Below are 23606 nucleotides of genomic sequence, written 5' to 3' on the forward strand. Positions count from 1 at the left end.
CAACTGACCGCTGCTTAAGGACAAGTTCCCTTTCTCTAGTGAACTTACAGAAAGTGTCCTTAACAGACACACCATGGCATTTGTCCTTGAGAGAGAGGAGGCTTCGTGTAGGAAGGCCCAGGCACGACATGTCTGCCTCAAGCCCCTCAAGCAAGGTGCCCAGCCACAGAAGGAAACCGCCTGCTGGGCCATCGCTGCCATCATTTTCAGGTCCCTGTTGGTGGCACCTTCGAGAGCAGTGGCATCATGACCGGCTCATGCAGGGGAGGCTGCCGTGTCAGTCACTTAACTGAAGTTTCTTAACCTTTTTTTTCGGGCGACGATTCAGATGCCTTGCCTTCAGGTGAAAGCAGGTGAGTTTAAGCCGTCCGTGCTCTGGATGAGGGCGTCAGGGGCAGGGAGCTAAAGTCACCTGCAGCCGAGGACAACCAATCACGTTCCCTGCCCTCTCCCAGATCTGTGGGCTCAGAACCTTCTTAATTATTCAATGCATTTAGCTGCACTGACAACCAACTGGCCGGGATCATTTGTCCCGGTCACAGCTATTCAAGCTCTAAGTCTGCCTAAAGCCTTGAGTCATGGTGGTTTTGGTGTCTCCTTGAGGGCAGGGAGAGGCACCGTGTTCTGCATGGTCCCCGAGAAGAAAGGGGCCGCACCAACCGCGTCTCAGCTCTTTGGGCACCTGCCCCATGGCCGCCTGGCACTGGCCCTCAATCTGCTTCACTGCCAGGCCAGGCCAACCGCAAATAAAATAGCCAACTGCTGAGAGCCGGCTCTCTGATAGGCAGCTGACCGAGCACAGGCGTGTCTGCAGCGGGCCCGCTGACGATGGCCTTTCAGCCTCGTAGCCATTGGCGCTCCAAGCACAAGGAGAAACAACAAGCCGGTCTCAGAGTTGCCTTTCTTCTTGTAAAAATGTTCCACCTTGGCCTCTCAGTTCCTTCCCACCTTTCACAGGTCAGCCTAGTTTTGCTCACTCAGCCTGCTCCCAAACCACATTAAAAAATAAAATAAAAAACACATAAACACAGTTTTTGTTTCCTTGACATCATAAACAGTTCTCAGATTTGTGCAGTAATTATCCCCAACAATTGATACTTAGACAGGTTTGGGGTTGAAATTTCTGCTCTAATTGCCTTCTCCCTCCCCCTCAGCCCCTGGAATCTCGAGGCCAATGGAATTCTTTTCTCGAATTCTCATGGGGGCCCAAGGGCAGGGCCCAGCACCTGTCCCGGAGCTGCCACCGCTGTTAGTCTGGCTTCTGTCTTAGGACACGCAGGTTCTACACAAAATGGGCCTCCAAAGAAAAGGGGCTTTAGGATTGGTTTGTAACTTGACATTGTGGAGAGTAAGGGGGAAAGGAAGGTTTTTAAATGGTTTTATGTGACCCTTCGGGCTATTCCGAGTCTGCCAGCTGCTCCTCAGAAGCTGGCCATGGCTCTGGCCGCCGGGAGCTGAGAGGCAGGCCAGCCTCGTCTGGGGAGAACAATGCCTCCGCAGTCACACACAACGGCGCCTCTCATTTTCCAGGAACCCGTACAATCAGGTGGCAAGGATCCTGGAGGTGCCTCGCAGGGCCCCTGAGCCCAGCCAGAGAACAGAAGCTCTGCAGCTACAGATATGCAAATCCGTTCTCGGCGCGCCACAGCCCAGAAAACCCGCTGCTGGGGCTGCCTTTCAGGCCACTCAGAAACTCAGGGCTCATTCACCAGCCAAATCCTCCAGAATAGGCTCCAGTGCCACACACAGGCACTTAGCAGTAGGTGACCAGTTGCAGAGGTGACGTCATAAAATCACCATGGATGGAGGAAAGCATGCTCCTAATTGCTTACTTTTTTTTTTTTTTTTGAACTTGAACATCTTTCAGTTATCCTTCACTAGTACTTTTTTCTTGTAGCATGAGATTCTGGAACCTTCTGGTTTGTTCTCCCTCAGATCATCACATCAGTTGTTATTAAAAGAGTTTGTAGCTTATTCTATTTTAGGTTTGGGTGGGGGGTTTGCTTAAGACGGTATGTAGATCTGAATTAATGTGAATGGTAGGTTTATACGTTAGACACATAGTCACAGCTGCACACAGCCCCCACCGGACAAGTCTACGTCTTCGTTCTCTCCTCCACACTTGTCTCACCACTGGGCCCTGGGCAAGTGACACTGCCTCACCGCGGGGTGGTGGCAAGAATACTGGGGTGTGGCGTGGATTCACTCCCCAGTGCCTATTAACAAACAAGAATGCTGACCTCTAAGATGTGAAGAGCTTCCTGACTCCGAAGGAAACATGGTGAAACATGCTGGGCAGGAAGGATCTTCCGTCCTAAATGCAACGTGCACTCCCCAAACCACTACGTTCACAGCCTCCTGCGGTTTCAGTCACCCCGCCTACCTCCAAGTCCCGGTCTCTTGAGCTGCAACCGACAGGCAATGGAGATGGTTTTGGGTTGCACAGGATACGAAGCCACTGTGCTACCTGGCCCCAGGCACACCAAAGAATCGGGTTTCTCTCATTTGTAATTTTGAAATCGAGCTTTCAGATCAAACTGCAGAGGTGGGCAAGGGACAATGGAGGAAGCCACCTCAAGTAGTCAGTGATTCCCGAACAATTATTTTGACATAGTGTTTGTTTCTCTTTATTATACAGTAGAAATTGATTATGCTGTCCTTTAGCTAGAGCTTAAAATTCACCAGGACAAATTTATCCTGGGGTCCAATCAAGACCTTGTAAGAAAGGTTCGCAGGAAGGACCCTTCAGAGGGAGGGAGGCGCCACTACACTATCACGTTGTAAGCATCTAGAGACCAAGTCTGCCATCTCTGTCTGTTCAATGATGAAAATTTCATCACAGTTTAGGACCTACACAAATTATAAGAATACGTTGTTCTGAAGATAAAGATGCCAGGTGAAAGGATATTTGAAATTTTAATGGTTGTTGCCCTGTTCAATTTATTTAAATTACATGGTAAACATTCATTGATTAAGGAGACACAAATTAAAATTCAACTCTATGTGAGTAGATCCAAAATCAGGTCCACAGACCAACAGACCCCCGAGGAGGCGGAGCCACGCTGCCACACAGGCACACAAGGAGGTTTTTGTGTTGGTTTAGAGACTCCATTAAGAACGGGAGCAGCAACAGGAAAGTTGAGCAGAACCCTTACACAAAAATATTGTGAAAATAGTTCAAAATACTGTGAAAATCACCATCCTAACTCCTACCAGAAAAACTCCAAATTGGGTGACTCACCCAATAGTCAGTGATGACATACTTTGTGACCAGAGTCTTACATTCAACTAAGTAATCCAGAAGTTAATTTACTCATCTATTTTGCCAAATGTAGTTTACTGTAAAATGTCTACAAAACTGTGGTAAATCTTATCCGTGCTAAGAAAATACAGACAATTGCTCATTAGAGAGCCGAGTCGAACGAGTTAGATATATTCTAACTTTTAAGTGCTTGTTAGTGGAGGTTATTTGCATTGTTTTGCTTCCTAATTTAAATTTATCGATGGCTCTGGAGACACGGCGATGCTCACACACACATCACTTCGGCAATGCACATATACAGTCTTACCTCCGCTACCTGTTAGAAATAAGTTTCTTAAAACTCTTCCCAAACATAATTAACAAGTAATTTTCATTGAACTGAAAAGATAATTTTGGAACAGGGCATGTAAGGAACATTTTTCTCTTCCCAGTATCTTGTAACACGAATCATGGGATTATTTATTTTTTAAAGCATAGTGAAACTCTTCATCTCTTGGTTTTACTCTAGGTACATTTCAGTAGGAGTAATCCTGAGGAGTTAATACAAATTATTCAGGTAATTTAAATGGGAGGCTCTATCTCTTTAACATCTAGCAGTGGTTCTCAACCTTCCTAATGCCTCGACCCTTTAATACAGTTCCTCATGTTGTGGTGACCCCCAACCATAAAATTATTTTTGTTGCTACTTCATAACTATACTTTTGCTACTGTTATGAATCGTAATGTAAATATCTGATATGCAGGATGTATTTTCAGGGATCGAGACCCACAGGTTGAGAACCGCTGAATAGGATTAGGTCACTTTCCTGCATTAATCCTTCCAAAGACCAAACCCTCCACCAAGGCCATCCTGGTCCCTGTCTCCTCCCTCTTCTAGGCAGACAGGTTCCCCATCCCCCCTTGTCTTCCAAGCTCGCTCTCAATTCACAATCACCATGGCGTTAGCTGTTCCCTTTGCCTGGAACATTCTCCAATCAGCTCTTGTCTGGTGCCTGCTTCTCATCACTCACACGTAAGCAATGTGCCTACTCTTTCGAGAGCTCCTCCCTGACCAGCTGATCACCCTAATATGTTCCTCGATCTACAAAAACTTTATTGGTAATGGGTATCACGTCTCTTCTTCCTACAATGTAAGCTCCATGACAGCAGGGGACTCGTCTGTCTTTGCTTTCATTGCTGTGTTCTTGCCGCTAAATTGGCATCTAACACCCAATGTTGTGAAGAATGTTAGTTATACTAGTGCACCGGCCAAGGGCCTGGGCTTTGAAGTTGGATCAATCTGGGTTCAAATATCAGGTTTGCCATTTACTAGCTCTGCAGCTTAAGTATGTTCACCTTTTATAAAGACTATTTCTTTATAAAAAATAGAAAAACTCATAGGGCAAAATGAATCCAGATTTAAATGAGTAACTGAGACTCAAGTTTCCTTAGCGCTCACACTATCCCAGGCTCTACTTCCTGTAGACTTGCTCTTCAGTCTCAACCCCAAACTTAAGGTTCCTTACAGAGGGGTTTGTGGGGAAAACGTAAAATACAGAAGCCCCAGACACTTTAGCTCATCATCATGATGATTTTCTTGCAGAGACCTGAGAGTGCAGTAACACAGGAGAGCAAAGAAGCTCTAAAGCAGGGCTGCCTGGTCCAAATGCAGCTGCTGTATTTCCTGGGGCCAGTTCCTTAAACTCCCAGGGCTGTCTCCTCTGGAAAACCTGCATCTCCCTCACAGAGACGATGAAGCAGAAGTGCATGGAACGCACTCAGCACCTCAGTGCTCAATTCACACAAAGCACACAACGAACGCCTCTTGGTAACAGATGGCATTTAAAATATTTCTCACTTTAGGTCAACTCAAGACCTAATATTAATAAATTCCATCCAGAAAAAAAAGAAAAAAGCATTTTCCAATGTCAAAAACTGAACGTGTCAACAGGTGAATTCCAGAAAACCCAGAGCTAGCGGTTGGCTACCTACCCAGGGCTCCTCTGGCCACAGCTGCTGATGCCTTTGCTTTGAAGACCATCATTGCTCTTAGCATGTTCTTCTAACCAGTCACATCCTAGGCCAGTGATGGCGAACCTAAGACACGCGTGTCAGAGGTGACATGCGAACTCATTTTTTTTGGTTGATTTTTCTTTGTTAAATGGCATTTAAATATATAAAATAAATATCAAAAATATAAGTCTTTGTTTTACTATGGTTGCAACTATCAAAAAATTTCTATATGTGACACCGCACCAGAATTAAGTTAGGGTTTTTCAAAATGCTGACACGCCGAACTCAAAAGGTTTGCCATCACTGTCTAGGCTCTACTTACAGAAGGTCATAGGCAAACTTCCGGCTCTAAAGAATTGTCTAAAAAAACCCTTTTATGATTCATTTCATTAAACAAAAGTCATTCTAGGTCTTGTTTTAAGGCTTAAAAAAATATATCCGTTATTTAAACATTTAAATTCTCTGTGCTCCATGCAGATCCAGCTTTACTTTCCATGTTCAAAGAACCCCATTTCAGAGAGTGTTCTCTTCAAGGCACTTGGCTCCAGTGCACACCACCCAGTTGTTAACTTTCCAGCAGTAGCAGGAGTGAGGGCAGAAGCAAGCCCAGGACCTCTGGGTGGAGGTTTCCGGTTGGTCCTTCTCCACCTCATAATGGGTATGTTTCATCTTGGGATATAAATTAAGCAAATCCCATTGTCTAAAGCAGTGGTTCTCAACCTTCCTAATGCCGTGACCCTTTAATACAGTTCCTCATGTTGTGGTGACCCCCAATTTCATTGTTACAAATTGAACATAGTTAAAGCATAGTGATTAATCACAAAAACAGTATGTAATTACGTATGTGTTTTCCGATGGTCTTAGGCGACCCCTGTGAAAGCGTTGTTTGACCCCCAAAGGGGTCACGACCCACAGGTTGAGAACTGCTGGTCTAAGGGGATTTAGACCAGCGGTCGCCAACCGGTGGTCCGCGGACCACTGGTGATCCGTGAGGTCCGAAAGGTTGGCGACTGCTGGTTTAGACGGTCTGTCTGTCTTGCAACATTGGCGGGCGTGGACGGGGCGTGCAGGTGGGGGAAGGTGAGGAGGCGGCGACAGTCACAGGACTGCAGCCTCTGCTCTTCTCCCTTTTCACTGCGTGGAAATAGGGCTTTGTGTTTGGTCGGGTGACATGACAAGGTAAAAACAGTAGCTCTCAAATTAGACTTCACCTCAAATAACAAAGGTCACGGAGGGGGGCACGGATCCGCCGCTCTGGAGTCTGTGCGTGCGTGTGCACTTGGCATGCTTGCTGAAGTGGGTCCCTTGTCACCCCGCCTGGGCTCTCCACAGCTCCTGGCAGCCGGCACTGGTCCGAGGGGCACCACAGCGCCTTTGTGTCCCTTGCTGACACTCCGGCATTGTGTTTTTCTGCCCATTAACCAAGGATAAATGACCTAGATATTGTGCCTATTAAAGCCTCATTTTTCTCGTGCCCTTTTGTTCGGCGGTGTACCACATTATCAGACGCCGCACACATTTTTAAGTATCCTCAGTCGCAGATGCCCTTTGGAGGGAGTAATAGGAGGGTTTTGTGTGTGGTTCTGCGGAGATATCTGGAGTGGAATTATGTGCAGGTAATTTAAGGCTTCCCTTCCTGTCTAGTCTGAAGACAACCGGGTTAGCGCCTCACTAACAGCTGATCTAGCAGAAGAGGATATATCAAGAAACTGTACAAAGGCCAGAATGCTGTATTTGCATCTATTGCGAAGACAAAAAATAGAGCCAACACCAGTTCCCCTACACACTACATCCTATAATTACATTTCTGCATATCATGGGTCACTTTTATTAAAAGCATCATTACTACAGTTGGCAGCAATTTACAGTTTATCTTACATGATAGCAGTTTTCAAAGGAAAAAATAAAAGGACATCACAACAAAGAAAAACAATACATTTACAAAGTCATGTCTGTAAACTTCAAGGCTAGTTTAGAGCTGAGGTAATGCTGTTTTAGCTTTGTGGCTAAAGTAACAAAGTCCTTTAATTTAAAAAAAAAAGGTACCTGATTCTCTAGTCTCTCACTCTTTTATTTATTCATCTATTTATTTTGTTTATACCAGTGCATTACAAGACCACGAGACAATGGAACTGTAGTTCTATCTGGCGAGAACCCTCCCAGTAGGTTAATTTCCAAAGGGACCCTTCACATTCAACAGCTGCCTTATTATTGCTGCGCCTCTGGACGGAGACGTTCACACTAACGTGGAGATTGTCAGAGTGTACGGATGTGTGTGTGTGTGTGTGTGTATGCGCGAGTGTGGGCACCCCAGACAGTCAGAAAGGGAAACCAATGAGCAAGGATGATATGTACGGTAAATTTCATCTTGACCTTCACAGCAACGAAATTAAAATTAAAAAAATTAAATATATAACTTCATACTTCCTTCGAGCGGCGCGTCCTTCCATGAGTGCCGCCCCGTTACAAATTGCTCTTTATTATAATACCAATGGTACCAAACGAAGAGGAAACGAAGCAGAGCATTATGTAAGTTTTCCTTAAAAAGACATGATCACCTCTCAAATTTCATCTCTCCTAGGGGTAATAAATAATGCACTGCACAATACTTAAGGACCAAGATACCTTTTGACACACCTGTATAACATGACTTGGACTTTTTTTCTTCTTTTTTTTTCTTTTTGCTACACTATGTTACAGAACAGCTTATAAAACTAGGTATGAACATTAACTGTGAGTGTAAACAGTAGGACTACCACTTGTCAAAAGTTTTAAACACTTGAACGGGAACTGGGACTGGTTACTCGTCATTCTCATTGTTTTCTAGTTCTTCCCCGCCATCCAGCGAGTCCAGCTCTTCACCCTGTGCTATTTCGTCTTCGAGGACGGAGGACTCCGCCGTCTTGTCCAGGTTCTCCTCGGCGTCGCTGCCCTCGAGGTGCTCCTCTTCCTGAAAGGCCGCCCCCTCGGCCTTGTCGGGGCCCTTCTCCGCGCCCGAGCCCACGGTGTTCTGCAGTCCTGCCAGCGCGGGGAACCCGGGCAGCGTCAATCCTCCCAGCCCCGGAGGTAGAAACATGGAAGGGTAGAAGAGGCCTGGGGCCATGGTGGACAGGAGGAAAGGGTTGAAGGCGAGCGGGTTGGAGGGCAATCCAGTCGAGGCAGTAGCAGCACCAACGGGACCATTCGCAGAGTCAGTAGCCGAAACAGCGTCTGTGCTTTTCTCGGGGTCTTTGCTCTCCTCCTCGTTCTCGTTGCCCTTCTCCTCCCCCTTGGAAGTGCCGTCGTCCGGGTCTCCCTGACTGGACGCAGTAGTGGTGTTCCCAGCAGCAGTGGACAGGGGGCTGTTGAGCAGCCCGCCCAGGCCGAACATGTTGGGCAGGCCTGCCATGCCCGGCAGCATCAGGGGCAGCACGGCCGCAGGGTTCTTGGTGTCGCCTCCAGCCGCGGCAGCTGTGGCCAGTCCGGGAGGGAAGCCCATGAGCCCCGCCAGCTGGAGAGACTGGAGGCTCTGGAGGTTCTGAAGGCTCGTGAGGTCCATCCCCGCAAACAGGCTGTTCACCAGCAGAGGGTTGATTCCTGACGTGGAGGCCACGGCGGCAGCGGCGGCCGCTCTGGCGATTTCGCTCTTGGGCCTTCTTCCTCGTCGGCTCGCTCCTTCTCCCCTCACCACAGGTCCAGTGAGAAGACGGTCAAACATCGACTCGGGAACAAAACCCTGGAGGAAATGGAGAGGCAAACAGTGGCTGCAGAAGCTGCTGAAGAACACTTACTGTCAGTGGGGCCTCTGATGACCTGAAACCTGATGTTCTGAATGGAAATACACAAGCAATTATTTCCACTCTCAAAGCTCAAATGGTAAAAATTAGGACAGCAAAATCTCTGTATTTTAGCATCACACTGGCTCACGGAATTGGGCTGAGCTGCACAAAAACTGTCAAAGGCTACTCTGGAGTGAGGTCAACGGCAACCTGTCGCACCCAGAACGGAGGGCTGCTCAGAAACGCGAAGGAACAAACTTCTGACTGAATCTCAATGCAAGTGAAACAAAAGATTACACACTTTATGCTCCTGTTCATGACATCCTCAGAAAAAGAGAACTCTGGGGATGGAGAACAGATCAGCCGCTGTCAGGGGCCAGAGTTGTGGGAGAGGAACACCAGGGATTCTGGAACCATCTGCATTGTGATTATGGTGGCAGTTCACAGGCCATCCATGTTTAGGACTAATATTACTAGACACCAAAAGAAAGATACACTGCTTTGCTGTATACTTCAAAACAAACAAACAAAAAAGGATCAAGACATCATTAACACATTAATTTTAAAAAGAAACTAATAGTGAAGAAAACTCAGAATTGTTGTATTTTTTATTTGTTTATTTTAGGGATTTTCAACAGTGTGCCGCAAGAATTTTTAAAACATGTAATACCTGACTACTTAGTCAGGGCACTGACCTTTTTTCCCATAGACTGTCAAATAAAAAACTGACACGAGCCAACACAACAATAGCCGTCCGGTGTGAATGCCTTGTCTAGAACTATCTATAATAAAAGCGTAATATGCTAATTAGATAGGACAGCCAGACGATCTTCTGGATGACCTTCTGGGCGACCTTCCAGACGACCTTCCAAGACAAAGCCAGGGCTGGGAGGGCCGAGTCTCTTGCACGAATTTCATGCATCGGGCCTCTAGTACATATATGTCATATAATAGAGTTGTATCTTATTGGTCATGTCGCATAATAAGGTTGCCTGTGATTGGTTAATTCTTGGTACCAAAAATCCTGACATAGAAGTGTAGGCACCTGATTTTTTTAAAAAATTACCTTGGAGCAAAAAGAGTAATTGCTATTTTTGGTAAATATACCTATTTCTTTTGTCAGATCTGCTAAAAAATATATTTTTTGGTGTGCTGCAGAATTTTAGTAATTACTACTCTATGTGTGCCATGAGATGAAAAAGGTTTAAAATCGCTGGTTTATTTTAGTATCAGAAATCACAATTAATCTTCATCCACTCAACCACCATGAACTCCGCTCCACAGGTGGACGGCTGCTGGGTCTACCTGGGGCATCCCTCCTGGAGGCAGCTCACCTGCCAGACTGTGAGCGTGCATTTCCACACAATCCTCTTAAACCAGAGCTGTTTAGTTAACACACTTCGGATTAATGATGTAGACACAAGACATGATGTGTTTATGAGATGTGAAAATGATCTTTATGTCAATTCTTTTACGCTATTCTTTTATGTCTTTAAGGGCTAACAGAAAATAAAGAAAAATTCAGGAAAGTGGTTGTGCTGAGATGCCGACACGCAGAGCTTGTACTTACAGACTGCTTAACGATGTCAGTCCAGTCGGGAGCAACTGCAAACTCGGGGTTTTCTTCCAGCCACCTGGGCAGATCCTTCATGGGAGGTGCCATCGCTCCACCCATCTGGGGAGAGGCATGGGAAACGTAAGTCCTGCCCTCTCCCCTCCCATCTCTCTCTCTCCACATATGCACACACATACCGTACACATATACTCTGAAAGAAATGTGATTTTTTTTTTTTTTTTAATAAAAAGATCTCAGGCTAAAACATTTCTTTCTGGGATAAGAAATCACAGAGAACGAGTCCCCTTCCCACATTTACCTTCTTTCCATTTCGTTTATTGACAACGGGCACCCTTTCCTCTCCTGTCAAAGTGTTTATATCCAATTTGTTAGGGTTTCGACATCTATGTCGCTTCTGTTTCGGTTTCTGAAATGAGGAAAACAGCACATCCGCATTCTTCTGCAAAAAAACAAAAACAAATGTCTTTAGTAAAATTGCATTTAATACTTATTTTTTTCCTGTATAAATAACAAACAATCAAGTCATCTTCAATTATTATGGAAGCTTCAAGAATTATTTGAATTACTAGAAACCATACTTTTCTTTGAAAGGAAAAAGTCCTCCTATTTTCCACTCTGTACATTAAGGCACTAAACAAACACATAAGCTGAGAATCTGCTTTGCCTTTTATCTATCAATAATGCCGCTTTAGTAGAGTCTCTTCTTCAAATGTTTTACTAAGTCATGGTATTTTTAAAGGAAACTTTCTCTGATTTCTATGCAGTGATGGGAATGGATGCAGAGGTGCTATCACATCTGTGACAGGACTGTACATGAGGAGAACCAAGCGAGGGACACAAGGACCTGCAGGAGGGCCGTTCTGAGTGGCAGGAACTCAACTCATGCTGAATTCAGCAAAATCCTACACTGAAGTGTTTAAAAAATCAATCACATAAGCGTGGAAGTAATAGATTTGCGCCACTGGCTAGTCAACAGTTTATGTGACAAATCTTCCTTCCCAACCATTTAGACAGGCGGAGCGGCCAGGTATCAGCTTGTTACATGGACGTCTGAAGATGTAAACACTACGTAAGCACAATCTTTGGCATTAGAGGATGAAGATGATGAGGTCTGAGTTCATCTCAGACACAACTACTAGTTAGTTGCTTAAAAAAGCAGCTAATGAAGTCGTAGGCTGCATTGCTGGTCACATCTCTGCAAGTAGTATCTTCACAGCATTCTGAGTGGATCAGACCTGGGCTGGAGACCAATGCAAGTGCATTCCTGAGTGTTAGCCCAATAACGAGACCACCTGGAAACCACGCCAGGCAGAGAATAATTGGAGAACTCGTGCCTGGTTGGTGAGAGATGGTGAAAGCAAGAAAACGCATGATAGGTGTCTTCAAATAACTGCAGGGCTGCCCTTCCCATGGGATAGACCTGAAAGCTAGTTCATATAATGACAAAAACTGGGAAATGATCGCGATGAGAAGACATTCAAGCTAAGAGCAGAGGGACCAGGGGTTTCTATGTTGAACAAGAGAACAAAATGGACCGTGCTGGCGAGATCCCTCCCACTCCAAGCTCCGTAACACTTACTGGTACGTAACTTGGCATATCAACAGTGTAAGCAGGGTGCAGCTTCAGCCATTCAACCAAGTCCTTATTTTTAGGAGCGTCATCCCCCACCAGCCTCGTCCCATCTTCGAGATTTATAACAGGGATCCGTGTGTCGGGGTCCAGCTGTCCAGGAGAAGGAATGTTTCGTGTTGGTGGGGTCTCTATATCTTCTTCGAAAGCTTTGGTCACCTCAGCATCCTCCTGCAAAAAGTTGACAATGGTCTGAATTCTCACAGGAAGAGAGAGATTCTGGCAACGTCCTATCCCAAGAAAAGGCTATCCTAGCACAATGGATATTTGCTCAAAAAGGGGGAAAAGTTACTTGCAACAATGTCAGTTTTGGAACATATTAGAAGATGAAACCTTAACATCATGCTTCACGCTGCAGAATTAGTAATTAGGCAGAAAATGCACAGGCTCCACGTTTGAGATCTTAAGCGAGCACTAGGCATGTGACGTGGGCAGGGTAGCCTGAGCCTCTTCTGCACAGAAGGCAGCCTCTCAATCTCTCTCAAAAATCCATAGATAAACACCATTGAAACATTTTTAATTGAAGAAAAGTTCCCAAAGCCAGTTTATACATAGCTTTTTGGCACTGAAAACAGTACAACTTCGCTGGTGGTATGAAATTCTGTGTTGGGCTTGTGTGACAGCACTGAAAAGATCAACTTCAACCCAAGTCTAGGCTCTACCACTGTGCAGCCACTGGTCCTCAAACTGGTTTTGCAACCTCCCAACATCTTTTAAGTCAACTCATTTCTCCACTCCTACTGCTCCGACTTCCCACCCATATTACTGCAATATTCCTAGGTGGGCTCCCTGATCTAGTTCTGCCCCACCCTTCTTTAATCCAACCTCCACACTGCTACAGTGAAGTCAGTTTTCCAAAATGCATTCTTCGTAGTTCAAAACCTTGTCACACTCTCCTATTTAACCTGTTGTGATCATCGAATCCCCACCACTTTCAGTATAAAGCACAGGTTCTCACATGGCAATCGAGGCCTCCATGACGTGCATCCCACATCATCTCCAAGCTCATCTCTGCTGAACCTCCCCTCCTCACCAACTCCCCAGCCAACAGCTTTCAGCTCATCAACCATGATAGGCTCTCTTTCTGACCTCAGGCCCTTTGCACTTGCTCTCTGCAGCCCTCTTTTAAAATGACCAACGTCTACACCATCTTCTAAACTTAACCAAAGCATGACCACCTTCAGGGATCCTTCCTCATCCGTTTCTCCTAATACTGTCCTCCCTCCATTCCCATTCTTCCTTTGGACTCACGAAATACTCCAACCATAGCTCATAACTATGATGCATTATTATCTAGACACTGAGTTGTCAAGTGCAAGCAAGCTCCTGTCAGGCCTTTACTCTCGCACCCCGGTGCAGAGGCAGGGCCAGCTCCCACAATGTTGCTGAATGCATGGTGGCTGCACCTGACTTTTCATGGTCTCCGGTTTGAGTGCTGACACAATGCATAACCCTCCACAACCCCAAAACAACAGTAAAAAATAATAATAGTAATTTTTTTTTTTACAGAATATTCTCTAAGATCTATTGGGAATTCTGAGCTAAATCTAACTTTAGAAAAATAAAAATATCAATAAATTCTTAGGCACAACTTAGGATATATGAAATGAATAAAATCAGCCTTAAGCTTATAGGTATATAATTACAATAGGAAAGTAGCACTGGTTGCAATGACTGTTAATTCCTGTATGTGCCATGATTTAAATATTAAACACAAGAGTAAATGAAAAGAAGTGTGGGCTACAGAAACCCCTCAATTTGCTTGACAAAGAAGGAATTTTCAGTAAACACAACCTGTCAAAGTGTTAACAGGGTGGTTTTAAGCAGGAAGGTCAATCACTAGAGACACAACGTTGGGGAGCACACACCTAGAAACGGCATTTCATCTTCTGGAACCATCAGCCACAGCTGATCCACTACAAGACATATTTTCACAAGCTTCTAAAAGAACCATATGCTCAACAAAAATGACCATTATTGCAACTGGCACACTGATCATAAATTTTGAAAATTAACTTTAACCACCTGGATGTTTCTGTTTTACTCAGACCTCACCAGGGGGTAAATTCCAGTAAAAGCTATTTTGCAATTTCTAGACTTTAATTCAACCATGCCTTTTCCTACCCTTCTAAGTTACTAAGCTTTCTCTAGGTTGAAGAAATAGAAAATGGACAAACAATTACAGGGATGGAATAGTATGAGAAAAAAAACACATTAAAATCAACAACTGCTTCCCTCACTTTCAAACTGCAGTATTTCCCAAACTGTCCCACTGCCCGGGGGCAAGGGTCCCAGGTCCCTGGCACCCAGGCTCTCGTGCACAGACAAGGAGCGCCACTATTTGATTCAGGTTTCAAATCAACAGGCAGAAGATACCTAGTACTAATCAGCATTTAAAAAGAAGCCGCATGGAATCAAGCACCTGGGGTAATTAAACCCTCGTCATTTTCAGGCAGCACATTTTTAGGTGGCGTGGGTGACACAGATTAGGGAAGAGAATTTTGATTACACTGCCCTTGTTTCCTTTGAATTGAAAAAAAAAAAGTAAAAATCACATGTATTTCCTTCGAACCTAAACAAGCACAGATCATTAGGCAGTTAAGATTTTAGGAGACTTGCGATCCCTAACTTTGTATATGAATACAAACTTCGAGTCAGAAAATATACATGTATACTAATCTAATAAGTGCCAGGCCCCCAAAATATCAGTATTTTTGAGAGCAAAAGCTTTTCCACCTCAAGAATTCAGAGATGACAACATCAGGCTCCGAAGACCATGTTTCTGTTTGGGCTGGTCTCCTGAGAGTAGCCAGTATAGCAGAGTCTTGGGAAGAATAAACCTCCCAGCCACACCTGGTTCAGGCTGGGTGACCTGCATCACTGCTCAACGCAACGCCCGCTCAGAACCACGGCTCTGCTCACTGTAATTCTATTTCCCTGGTGGAAGAAGCCAGCTTTAACACTGCATCGCGGAGAGGAATGCGGGCCAGCGCTATGGGCAATGCGGGGGCCCTGGCTGTCACGTGGGCACAGACAACGGAGTGGGCTCCTGCACTTACTGCACTCAGTGACGTCCGTTTGTGGCTCATGAAAAGCAGATCGAGGCCCTCCACGTTTTTCCTCCTCCCCCGCCTCCTCTTCATGGGGGGCTCCCCATCCACGAGGGAGCCGTTGAGCAGGTGCCTCGTGGGCGTGCGTGACAGGCCCACCTGCAGCAGCTCCATCTGAGTCTTAAAGGCATCGGACACTGGCGTGGAGACGTTAGGCAAGATGAACTTTGAAGTAAGAGATGAAAAATTTGAGGTAGAGCTTGTTGCCTCTCTGGAGGCCTTCGATAAATCTACAACTTTTTCTTGTCCATTTTCTGAGACCACCTGAGACTCCCGAAGCTGGGCCACCATCTCCATGAGGTTTCTCCGCTTGGCAGCTCTTTCGGCCTCGATTTCAATTTTCCTCCTCCTCCTCCTCCGCTGGCGAGGGACAGCGAGATTGAGAGCATCTTCCTGTTGAAAAATGCCAATGAAACAATGACCCCAAAAGGTCTGTGCTCCATGAGCTGGCTTCTACAACTAAAGAACAGCAAGCTTAAGGCCTGGCCAGTGTGGCTCACTGGTTGAGCGTTAACCTATGAACCTGCAGGTCAGGGTTCAATTCCCAGTCAGGGCACATGCCCAAGTTGCAGGCTCAATTCCCAGTGTGGGGCATGCAGGAGGCAGCCAGTCAATAATTGTCTCTCATCATTGATGTTTCTATCTCTCTCTCCCTCTCCCTTCCTCTCTAAAATCAATAAAATGTGTGTGTGTGTGTGTGTGTGTGTGTGTGTATGAAGCGTAAGGAATTAAACATTCCTGACTGTGCAACAAGCTGAGGAAACAGCAGCCATATTTCTAAGTAGGACCAGTGAAACACAAGCTTCCAAACTGAGAGGAGATTTAGAGCTGAACTTGAAACTGCAAAAACAAATCGCGCTGACCTACCTTTGACAACTGGGGAGAAGTGGTGAGGTCCTCGCTCCCGCTGACGCTGGCCTGGCCGACTGCGGAGAGCTCCGCAAAGCTCCGCTTCTGCAGGGGGCTGTCCATGGTGGGCGGCGTGTAGCCGGGGAGGAGGCCCTGGAAATCAAACATCTGGCGCCGATTTACTGGCCATTTGCCTTTCAACACCGCTTCACAGATATTGTCTAATCGGTTTATCATTACTCGATCCTGGAAGGAAAGGAGAAGTCGCATGACATTGCAAGAAAGACCTGGTCAAAATTACCAGGTAAATATTTCTATCAAGATGCTAAAGAGTATGAAAGATTTACAAGTCAATTGGTGGGGAAAATGTCAAAGAAAATAAAAGATAAACAAGCAAGCAAATAAACAAATTCCACCCAGACTGCCTGGCCATGGTGGAAGGTACTCAGGTGGCTCCAGGACAGAAAACCTAATGTTCTGCGATTATGAACACAGAACCACATAAGTTAGCAAACACTGCATGGCCTCCACTTCTGAAATGCCCCCCGTATTTTAAAAGTAACTTTTACTCAAGCTAAAGAATGGTGGGTGCATGTCAGCAGGTAACAACAGAACCCTGCCCGTAGCTTCAGAGCCAGGCAGGATCATAGTCTGTCCCGGGTGGTGGGACATCATTAGCGTAACTATTAATAAAGTTCAGCATTACAAAATGGGCACAACCCAGGAACACCTAATGAATGTAAATTTGCATCCCCCACCTATTATTACTTCAAATTTCACTGAAGCGTGTACATTAAAGATTTCTAATTACAGCTTAGACCCAGTTTCCATAGATTAAACGTACCTGCCTGCTACCATAGACCTGACTGATCCAGGGAACTCCCTTCCATACCCGGTAAGGGAGACTAGCACAGCGGGGGAAGTGAGAGGGCATGGAGAGAAAAAGATGTCTATGATAGGACACTTTTCAGTTAAAAATTTCACATCATTTCTTACGCAACTCACAGTACGAAGGCCAGCCTAGGGATGAGTCGACTGAAGCTGTTTTTTGTGTTGTTTTAAACCAGACAGCCCTGTTATGGTAATTAGGATAATTATTTCCCCACCCTTAAAAACAGACCCAAATTACATAGGGATTTATTATAAAATTATGCTAGTCAGCCAAAAAAAAAAAAAAAAAGTAATTTCCACTTTGTTTTTGGTTCTAGATAACCACATTTGGAATTAACACATAATATACTGGACCAAATGGGTTAACAGCCCACCTTCTCCTGAGTGAAGAAGAGTAGCTTTCCAAATATATGGAACTTGTCTCAAATCTGAAAGTTCTACTTTAGACAAGAAAAAAAAAAAAATTGAAACCTAGTTTTAAAAGTCCACACATTTCCCTTTGTGCATTGTTGGTGGGATTGTAAATGGTGTAATCACTATAGAAAACAGTACAGAGGTTCCTCAAAAAATCAAGTCTAGAGCTACCATGTGACCAGCAATCCCACTTCTGGGTACATATCCAGAACAGAAGAACTGGAAGCAGGATCTCAAAGAGATATTAATGTACTCATGCTCAAGGAGCACTACAATGAGCCACGGGGCATAAAGAACCCACATGTCCCAATGACGGGTGGCTGGGTAAAGAATATAGACTGTATATCTAAAATGGAATATTATTCAGCCCTAAAAAGGAAGGAAACCTGGTCACATGAATAAACCGTGAGGACATTCTGTTAAGTAAAATAAACCAATCACAAAAGGACGAATATTGTATGACTGCACTTACATGAGGCAACCAAAGTAGTCACATTCACCAAAACAAACAGTAGAATTGTGGTTGCCAGGGAGTACAGGAAGGAGCTATTTAATGGGTATAAAGTCTCAGTCACGCAAGATAAAAATGTTCTGGAGAGCCACTTCACAACAATATGAATAGACTGAAGACTACTGATCTACACACCTAAAATTGGTTAAGATCATAAATTTCACGTTATGTGTTTTTTTTAGCCAAATAACAAAAATTTTGAAAAGGTCATATATTTTATATCACCAAAGGGTTAGTCTGTTGAAACAATAATCCATATACAGGATAGTACAAGATTACCACCCTAAAAACCACAAGGAGCTAAAGGTCCATATAAACGGTTCTATTTCTTATTATCCTCCCTTCATGTCACCTTTCCATCCTATTGCAAAAGTATTTTACTGATTTTTTTCCCCCTTTGGGCTTTCCCAGATCATTCTTTAAACCATGAGAAACATCTACAGTCTTCAGACCTTGTGTAACATTTACCTTAAAATTATTTGAAAAACCAAGCTCGAACAATTTCTTCCACCCCCCCTTTGGGTCAACAAAACAAAACAAAACAAAACAAAAACAAAAATTAACCCACCAACCTTAGGCCAAAATGAGAAGGCAAATGTTCTTTCATGAAGGAGCTGAGCTACCGACGGGTCCCCGTCCTCCATGTAGAACCCATCTCGGGTCTCGTCCCTGGCAGTGCTCATGGAAGCATTGCTTTCTTCATCAAAATGCTTCCCCCTAGAGACAGCTCCTGCTGAGAAATGAGTTCATGTGCATGACTCACAACCAGAATATCACGGAAAAAGAAGTTTAGAAAGGACACGGTGGAAAAAATGGAATGCCGATCCGCTCCGTTTTACTGAGTCCTACACTATGGCCAGGAGGGTCTGGGGCGTTTTACAGATCTTTCTGTGTAAAGCCTGCACCAGGCCTGGCACGGACATGCCCATTCCCATCTTCCAGACGAAGCAGCAGAGTAGCTTAGGGAGGTCGCGTCGCTAGTCACCTGACGCTGTGCAAGTGCATCTCAGAGGAGGCTGAAGGACAACCAAGACTGACAAGAACCCATGTCCCCCACACGGGAAAAGGTGCTAACCTGTCCACTAAGTTCTAAGTTCCAGCTGCAGCAGAACTGTACAACATGCCTGACTTTGTGACTTACAAAGGACACCGGTTATTTTTAGGTTCCACTCCTACCCGTTACTTCTGAATTAAAACTGTATCAATTAAGCATTATTTGTTTTAAAATAACTCAATATTTACTCAGCGAAGGACTCTTCTCCCACACATTTAATTGTCAAAATTCACATCACTTGGGCCCAGCCGGAGTGGTCAGCTGGTTGGAACATCACCCCATGCACCGAAAGGCTGCCGGTCTGATTCCTGGCCAGGGCACATAGCCTGGGTTGTGGGCTCAATCCTGTCGGGGCATGTATGGAAGACAACTGAGCAATGTTTCTCTCGTATATTGATGTCTACCTCTGTCTCTCTGTCTGTCTCTCTCTGTCCTCTGGTGAGGATTAAACAAATAAAATCATTTGGGATTTTTAATACACCGCTACTATAAAGTTAACCGTTATCCTTAATCTAGAAATTATGTATTCATAAACCTCTCCTGAGAATTCAACTTGTTCGAAATATCATGTTTCCGTGTCTTATTAGAGCAGAACATACAAGTAAACATAACCTAAAATTATCCCTTCACAGAAGAAATGTGCACTTAAGAAACAAAAAAGAGCTTTTGTCAGTGGCATGAAAACTCGGCAGGTCGCCACTGCGGTGCAGAAGGAGGGGCCGGGGGGCCAGGCATTACCTTCAGGCTGGGAAGATTCTTCCGACTTGTCATCATCCTCCAGCTTTTCTTCCTCGTCCTCTTCCGAACCTTTCTCGGAAATTGACTTGGGCCCTGAATCTGCGCCGACCTCCATGCCTCTCAGCTCCTGTTTGACAGAGCTGGCCTCGGCAGCACAGTCCTCCTTATGGTCCTCGTCCCCGCCCTCAGGTTCCTCCTCCTCCGCTTTCGTGGCAGGTTTCTCTTGGGTGGCCGCGTGTTCAGGCTCCTCTCCTTTGCCCTCTGTCTGTCCCACCCCCTTTTCCTCCTGAATATGAGCGGATGAGACGACTGCCGGAGTCTGGCCAAATCCCACTGCCAGTGGGTTCAAGGCCGACATATTGCCAGGCCCTCTGTTCTGCGCGAAGTTTTTGTGCGCATCCAAGAAGGACAGCTCGGGGTCGTTGAGGATGTGATAGTCTGTCCGACTGACCCCATGTTTAGCGGCGCCCACCAGCAAGTCTCGGTCGTGCCGCCCGCACTCCCACCACTCCGGCAGGTCCAGGCTTGGCTGGCAGAGCTTCAGCCTCTCCCCCAGTTGAGGGTGATGGAGAACCTGCTCACGAATTTTCCGGAGCAGTTCGATGCGGTAGAGAGTTCTAGAGGCACGCTCTTCTGTGATGGGCTCGATCATGGAGAGGTCTGGAGGTTCTGAAAACATAAAAAAATCGTATTTACTTGGGACAAAACCGAAGCAGGTCTTCAATTGTTCACTCTCTTATCTTTCATTTTAATGGCCTGTTAGTATAGAACTTTTTTGTTATCAATGGACCTACCATCATCTGGCTTGGTGGGCATTCGACACACGCGCCTACACATGGCCACAAAGCAACTGAAGTATTTCTCCAGGCTTTCATCAGACTTTTTGTCCAGTCTGGCAAAGGCTCGAAATTGGTTCCAATCAAACTGCTGTTTCATGGGGTCAAAAATAACCCCAAAAGTGGATACCACGCGGTAAAAGTCAGCCTCTTCTCTTCTCGTCCACCTGTCAGAAAAGAAGACATTGTCTTGCATTGTATTGAGTGAAAAGCTTCCCGCATATTCTCTCTTTTCCTCTTTTGCCCCAACCCGGTACTTATTTTGGGGTTTGGAGGCAGACTGCTTCGATGGTCATTGTCTCCCATGTGATTCCTGCCTCTTGCAGGCCTAAAAGAGCAACGCAGAGAGGAATGTGCCAGGAGTTGAGAGTAAAACCCTGGAAAAAACTCACTTTTGCCGTTTCTCAGAGATTATAGCTTCCCTTTCCGCTTCCAGTGCTCTCACTTCCTCCCGAGGCCGCCGCCTCCGCCGGTCGGTCTTCGTCACGGCCTCCTGCCTCAGCTGCTGCCTCTTATAGCTGCGCTGATAGGCAGTGATGAGCCGGCGCAGACGGGTGGTCAGGGTTGAGGTGTTAGGCCAGTCAAGTTGGCCTAACTCAGCATTGCTCTCGCTGTGCTTGCCTGGGAAATGGGAAAAATATTTTTTTGAAATGTGTAGCTGCAATCTTGCAATATCCAGGATTTCCCATCACAACAAGGTGGCTCATTAACATTCAAATGACAGTGTGGGAAAGGGCATCAGAGTGCCCTCATTTTGAGAATGTTAATAAAGAATAATATTAGTATGGAACTTATAAACCATTCCTTTTTTAAATCAATCTTACATAAAGAAATACTTTATGTCATGAACTACATTATAAGGGTGTTCTCATGTAATGTGATAATCTTGAGCTTAAAAAAATCACATTAATTGTTAGCTAATGATTTTACATTACGCAAAAGGTCGGTATTTTCTGTAAACTGGCACTATTTCAGACACTTGGCACATGCTCAATTTTCAAGAGATATATTTCTTTCTTTTTTTAAGAGATATATTTCTAAAAATGCTTAAAAAGTTTTCACTAACTGGTATAAAGCAAATGAATAGATTCTCTTAATCCAAAAAAATAGTTATTTTATCAAAGAAATGCAACATAATGCAAAACCAACACTAAACAAGAATTTAAATTATTCCCAATAGAGAGGAGTCAGTGTAGACGAGAAAATGCTTTGAGATCCACCACCCCAAAGCCCAGAGGTCGCTGACACGCCGCCGCCTGCCGGCGCACCCCGACTCTGCTGCATCAGCGCCAATGGAGCCGTACCTGTGGTTCGCAGTTCCACAGGTTCTTCCTTCTCTTCGGGAGGAGAATTGGCAAATTCCTTGAAAGCAACGGGAGAAACGAAATTATTTTAATCTGGGTTTCATTTTGCTTTATTTTCTAAAGAAAATTAACAAGCCGTATATGGGCACATAATATTTTACTGGTGCTATAAAGTCAATATACTCAAATTCTTACATCTATTTCATCCTTGAACGGCGTTCGGGTTGGTTTATATTCCGGGTCTTCATCTTCTCTATCAAATTCTCCCCTATGTAAAAATTTTTAAAAATGCTTAAATCATACTGATAGACAGAGACTGCCTAATGCAACTTTTACTTATGGGTTCAATATCAAAAGCCATTCTATCAGTATTTAAAACAGGCAGTCGTGGAGGGAGGGGGTGTGGGATGGCTGGAGGGAAGGGTGGGGGTGTCATCATTTGAAAAAGACAAACAAGTTTCAGATTATCTAGATACTGTATCATGTTTAAATAATCATGATGACACGTACCCAGACTATACTGGTAAACATCACTTAGTTCAAATCAGACGCAACATAGTACACTGTGCAGTGGCAGTGGAAGAACTGAACGCTGCCAATAGATGCAACACGAATGTAAAGTTTATTAAAATTTTAAAATGTCCTTCTTACCCATCACCACCATCTGCTAGCATGTCTGTTCCTCTCTGCTCGGCAGCGATGGCCTTGGCATCGGGCATACCCACTCGTTCCAGGAAGCACAGTGCGGGGTCCGCGCGCATGGAGTTGTACTTCTCATAGCCTGTGCCATCCCCACCAGCCCGGAGGACACACACAGAGACAATGAAAGGCCCGTCACGAACAGAATCACAGCACCACCACAACGCGCGGGCTTTATTCCTTATACTTAAAAGAACCCTGATTTAGCGTTTGGACCACTCAATTCCAGGGCAGATTTGGGGGGGCCAAGTTACATTCCAGGGACGTTATCAGAATGACCACACATACTAAGGAAAACAGGTTCCACCATAACTGGGAGATGCCTGGGAAGATTTCTGGCCCTGTTTTCCCCAAGACCTAATTTTGTTTGACATTTAAAACACTTCGTAACATTTCCTCTATGACCTCCGCAGAGGTAGGCCAAGTCCACCCCATCCTCCTCAGGAGCAGCCTCGGTTTTGCGGGACCTTCCACCGCCAGCTGAAAACCCGCTACGTCAGGCCAGCGAACCTGTCTTATTGGGTTTGGGATGATGCATGTCAGTAAGATGACACTGTTCCCTCTATGGCTTTCAAACTGCAATTTGCTCTTCGACTGCCCACACTGACTAGATGGGAAATGGCAGATCCCAACAGTGTCGTGCGGGGAAATGGTTTTTAGGCTGAGCTCACAGAACAGGGCCGTGCACATAGGCAGAACAGCACAATTCAATTAGGATGTGTACTACAACCCGTCGCCCCTAACTGCTGTAGAGCCGCAAGCCAAACTACAATCACGGAAGGTTTTATAAGCCATCATTCTCCCCTTTAGTCAGGCCAGGCTGCCGAGACTACCTCGGCGACCTCCAGAGAGTTGGGATTATAATCAGGAATCGCTCACTGTATATATCATGCCAGTTCTGCATCCCCAGCCTTTCAAAGTTAACAAGGCTGCATCCCACTCGGGGGAGCCGGGAGTTCTCAGCACTGACATTTGTGAAATA

At 45.2% G+C, this 23606-nt stretch overlaps 1 protein-coding gene across 2 annotated transcripts in view; it reads right to left on the reverse strand.

Moving 5' to 3' along the window:
• Positions 1-7058: 7058 nt before the first annotated feature.
• The window catches only part of CHD7 (chromodomain helicase DNA binding protein 7), a 179682-nt gene continuing 163134 nt past the window's right edge, over positions 7059-23606 (reverse strand). The window contains exons 26-38 of one of the 2 annotated variants that reach the window (XM_070392228.1): positions 22577-22706; positions 22121-22193; positions 21926-21983; positions 21014-21242; positions 20580-20788; positions 19786-20454; positions 18566-18723; positions 16196-16423; positions 15278-15721; positions 12168-12389; positions 10887-11027; positions 10583-10687; positions 7059-8969 (exon numbers count right to left, since the gene is read on the reverse strand). In XM_070392228.1, the coding sequence (XP_070248329.1) occupies positions 8055-8969; positions 10583-10687; positions 10887-11027; positions 12168-12389; positions 15278-15721; positions 16196-16423; positions 18566-18723; positions 19786-20454; positions 20580-20788; positions 21014-21242; positions 21926-21983; positions 22121-22193; positions 22577-22706 (3581 nt within the window). In that variant the 3' untranslated portion in view covers positions 7059-8054. Of the gene's footprint in view, positions 8970-10582; positions 10688-10886; positions 11028-12167; positions 12390-15277; positions 15722-16195; positions 16424-18565; positions 18727-19785; positions 20455-20579; positions 20789-21013; positions 21243-21925; positions 21984-22120; positions 22194-22576; positions 22707-23606 lie in introns of both variants that reach the window. The other variant, XM_070392227.1, reaches the window with a different exon arrangement.

This window comes from Myotis yumanensis, unplaced genomic scaffold (assembly GCF_028538775.1).
Source record: "Myotis yumanensis isolate MYYU_CA2020_CCGP unplaced genomic scaffold, mMyoYum1.0.hap1 SCAF_15, whole genome shotgun sequence".
In the NCBI taxonomy this organism is placed as follows: Eukaryota; Metazoa; Chordata; class Mammalia; order Chiroptera; family Vespertilionidae; genus Myotis; species Myotis yumanensis.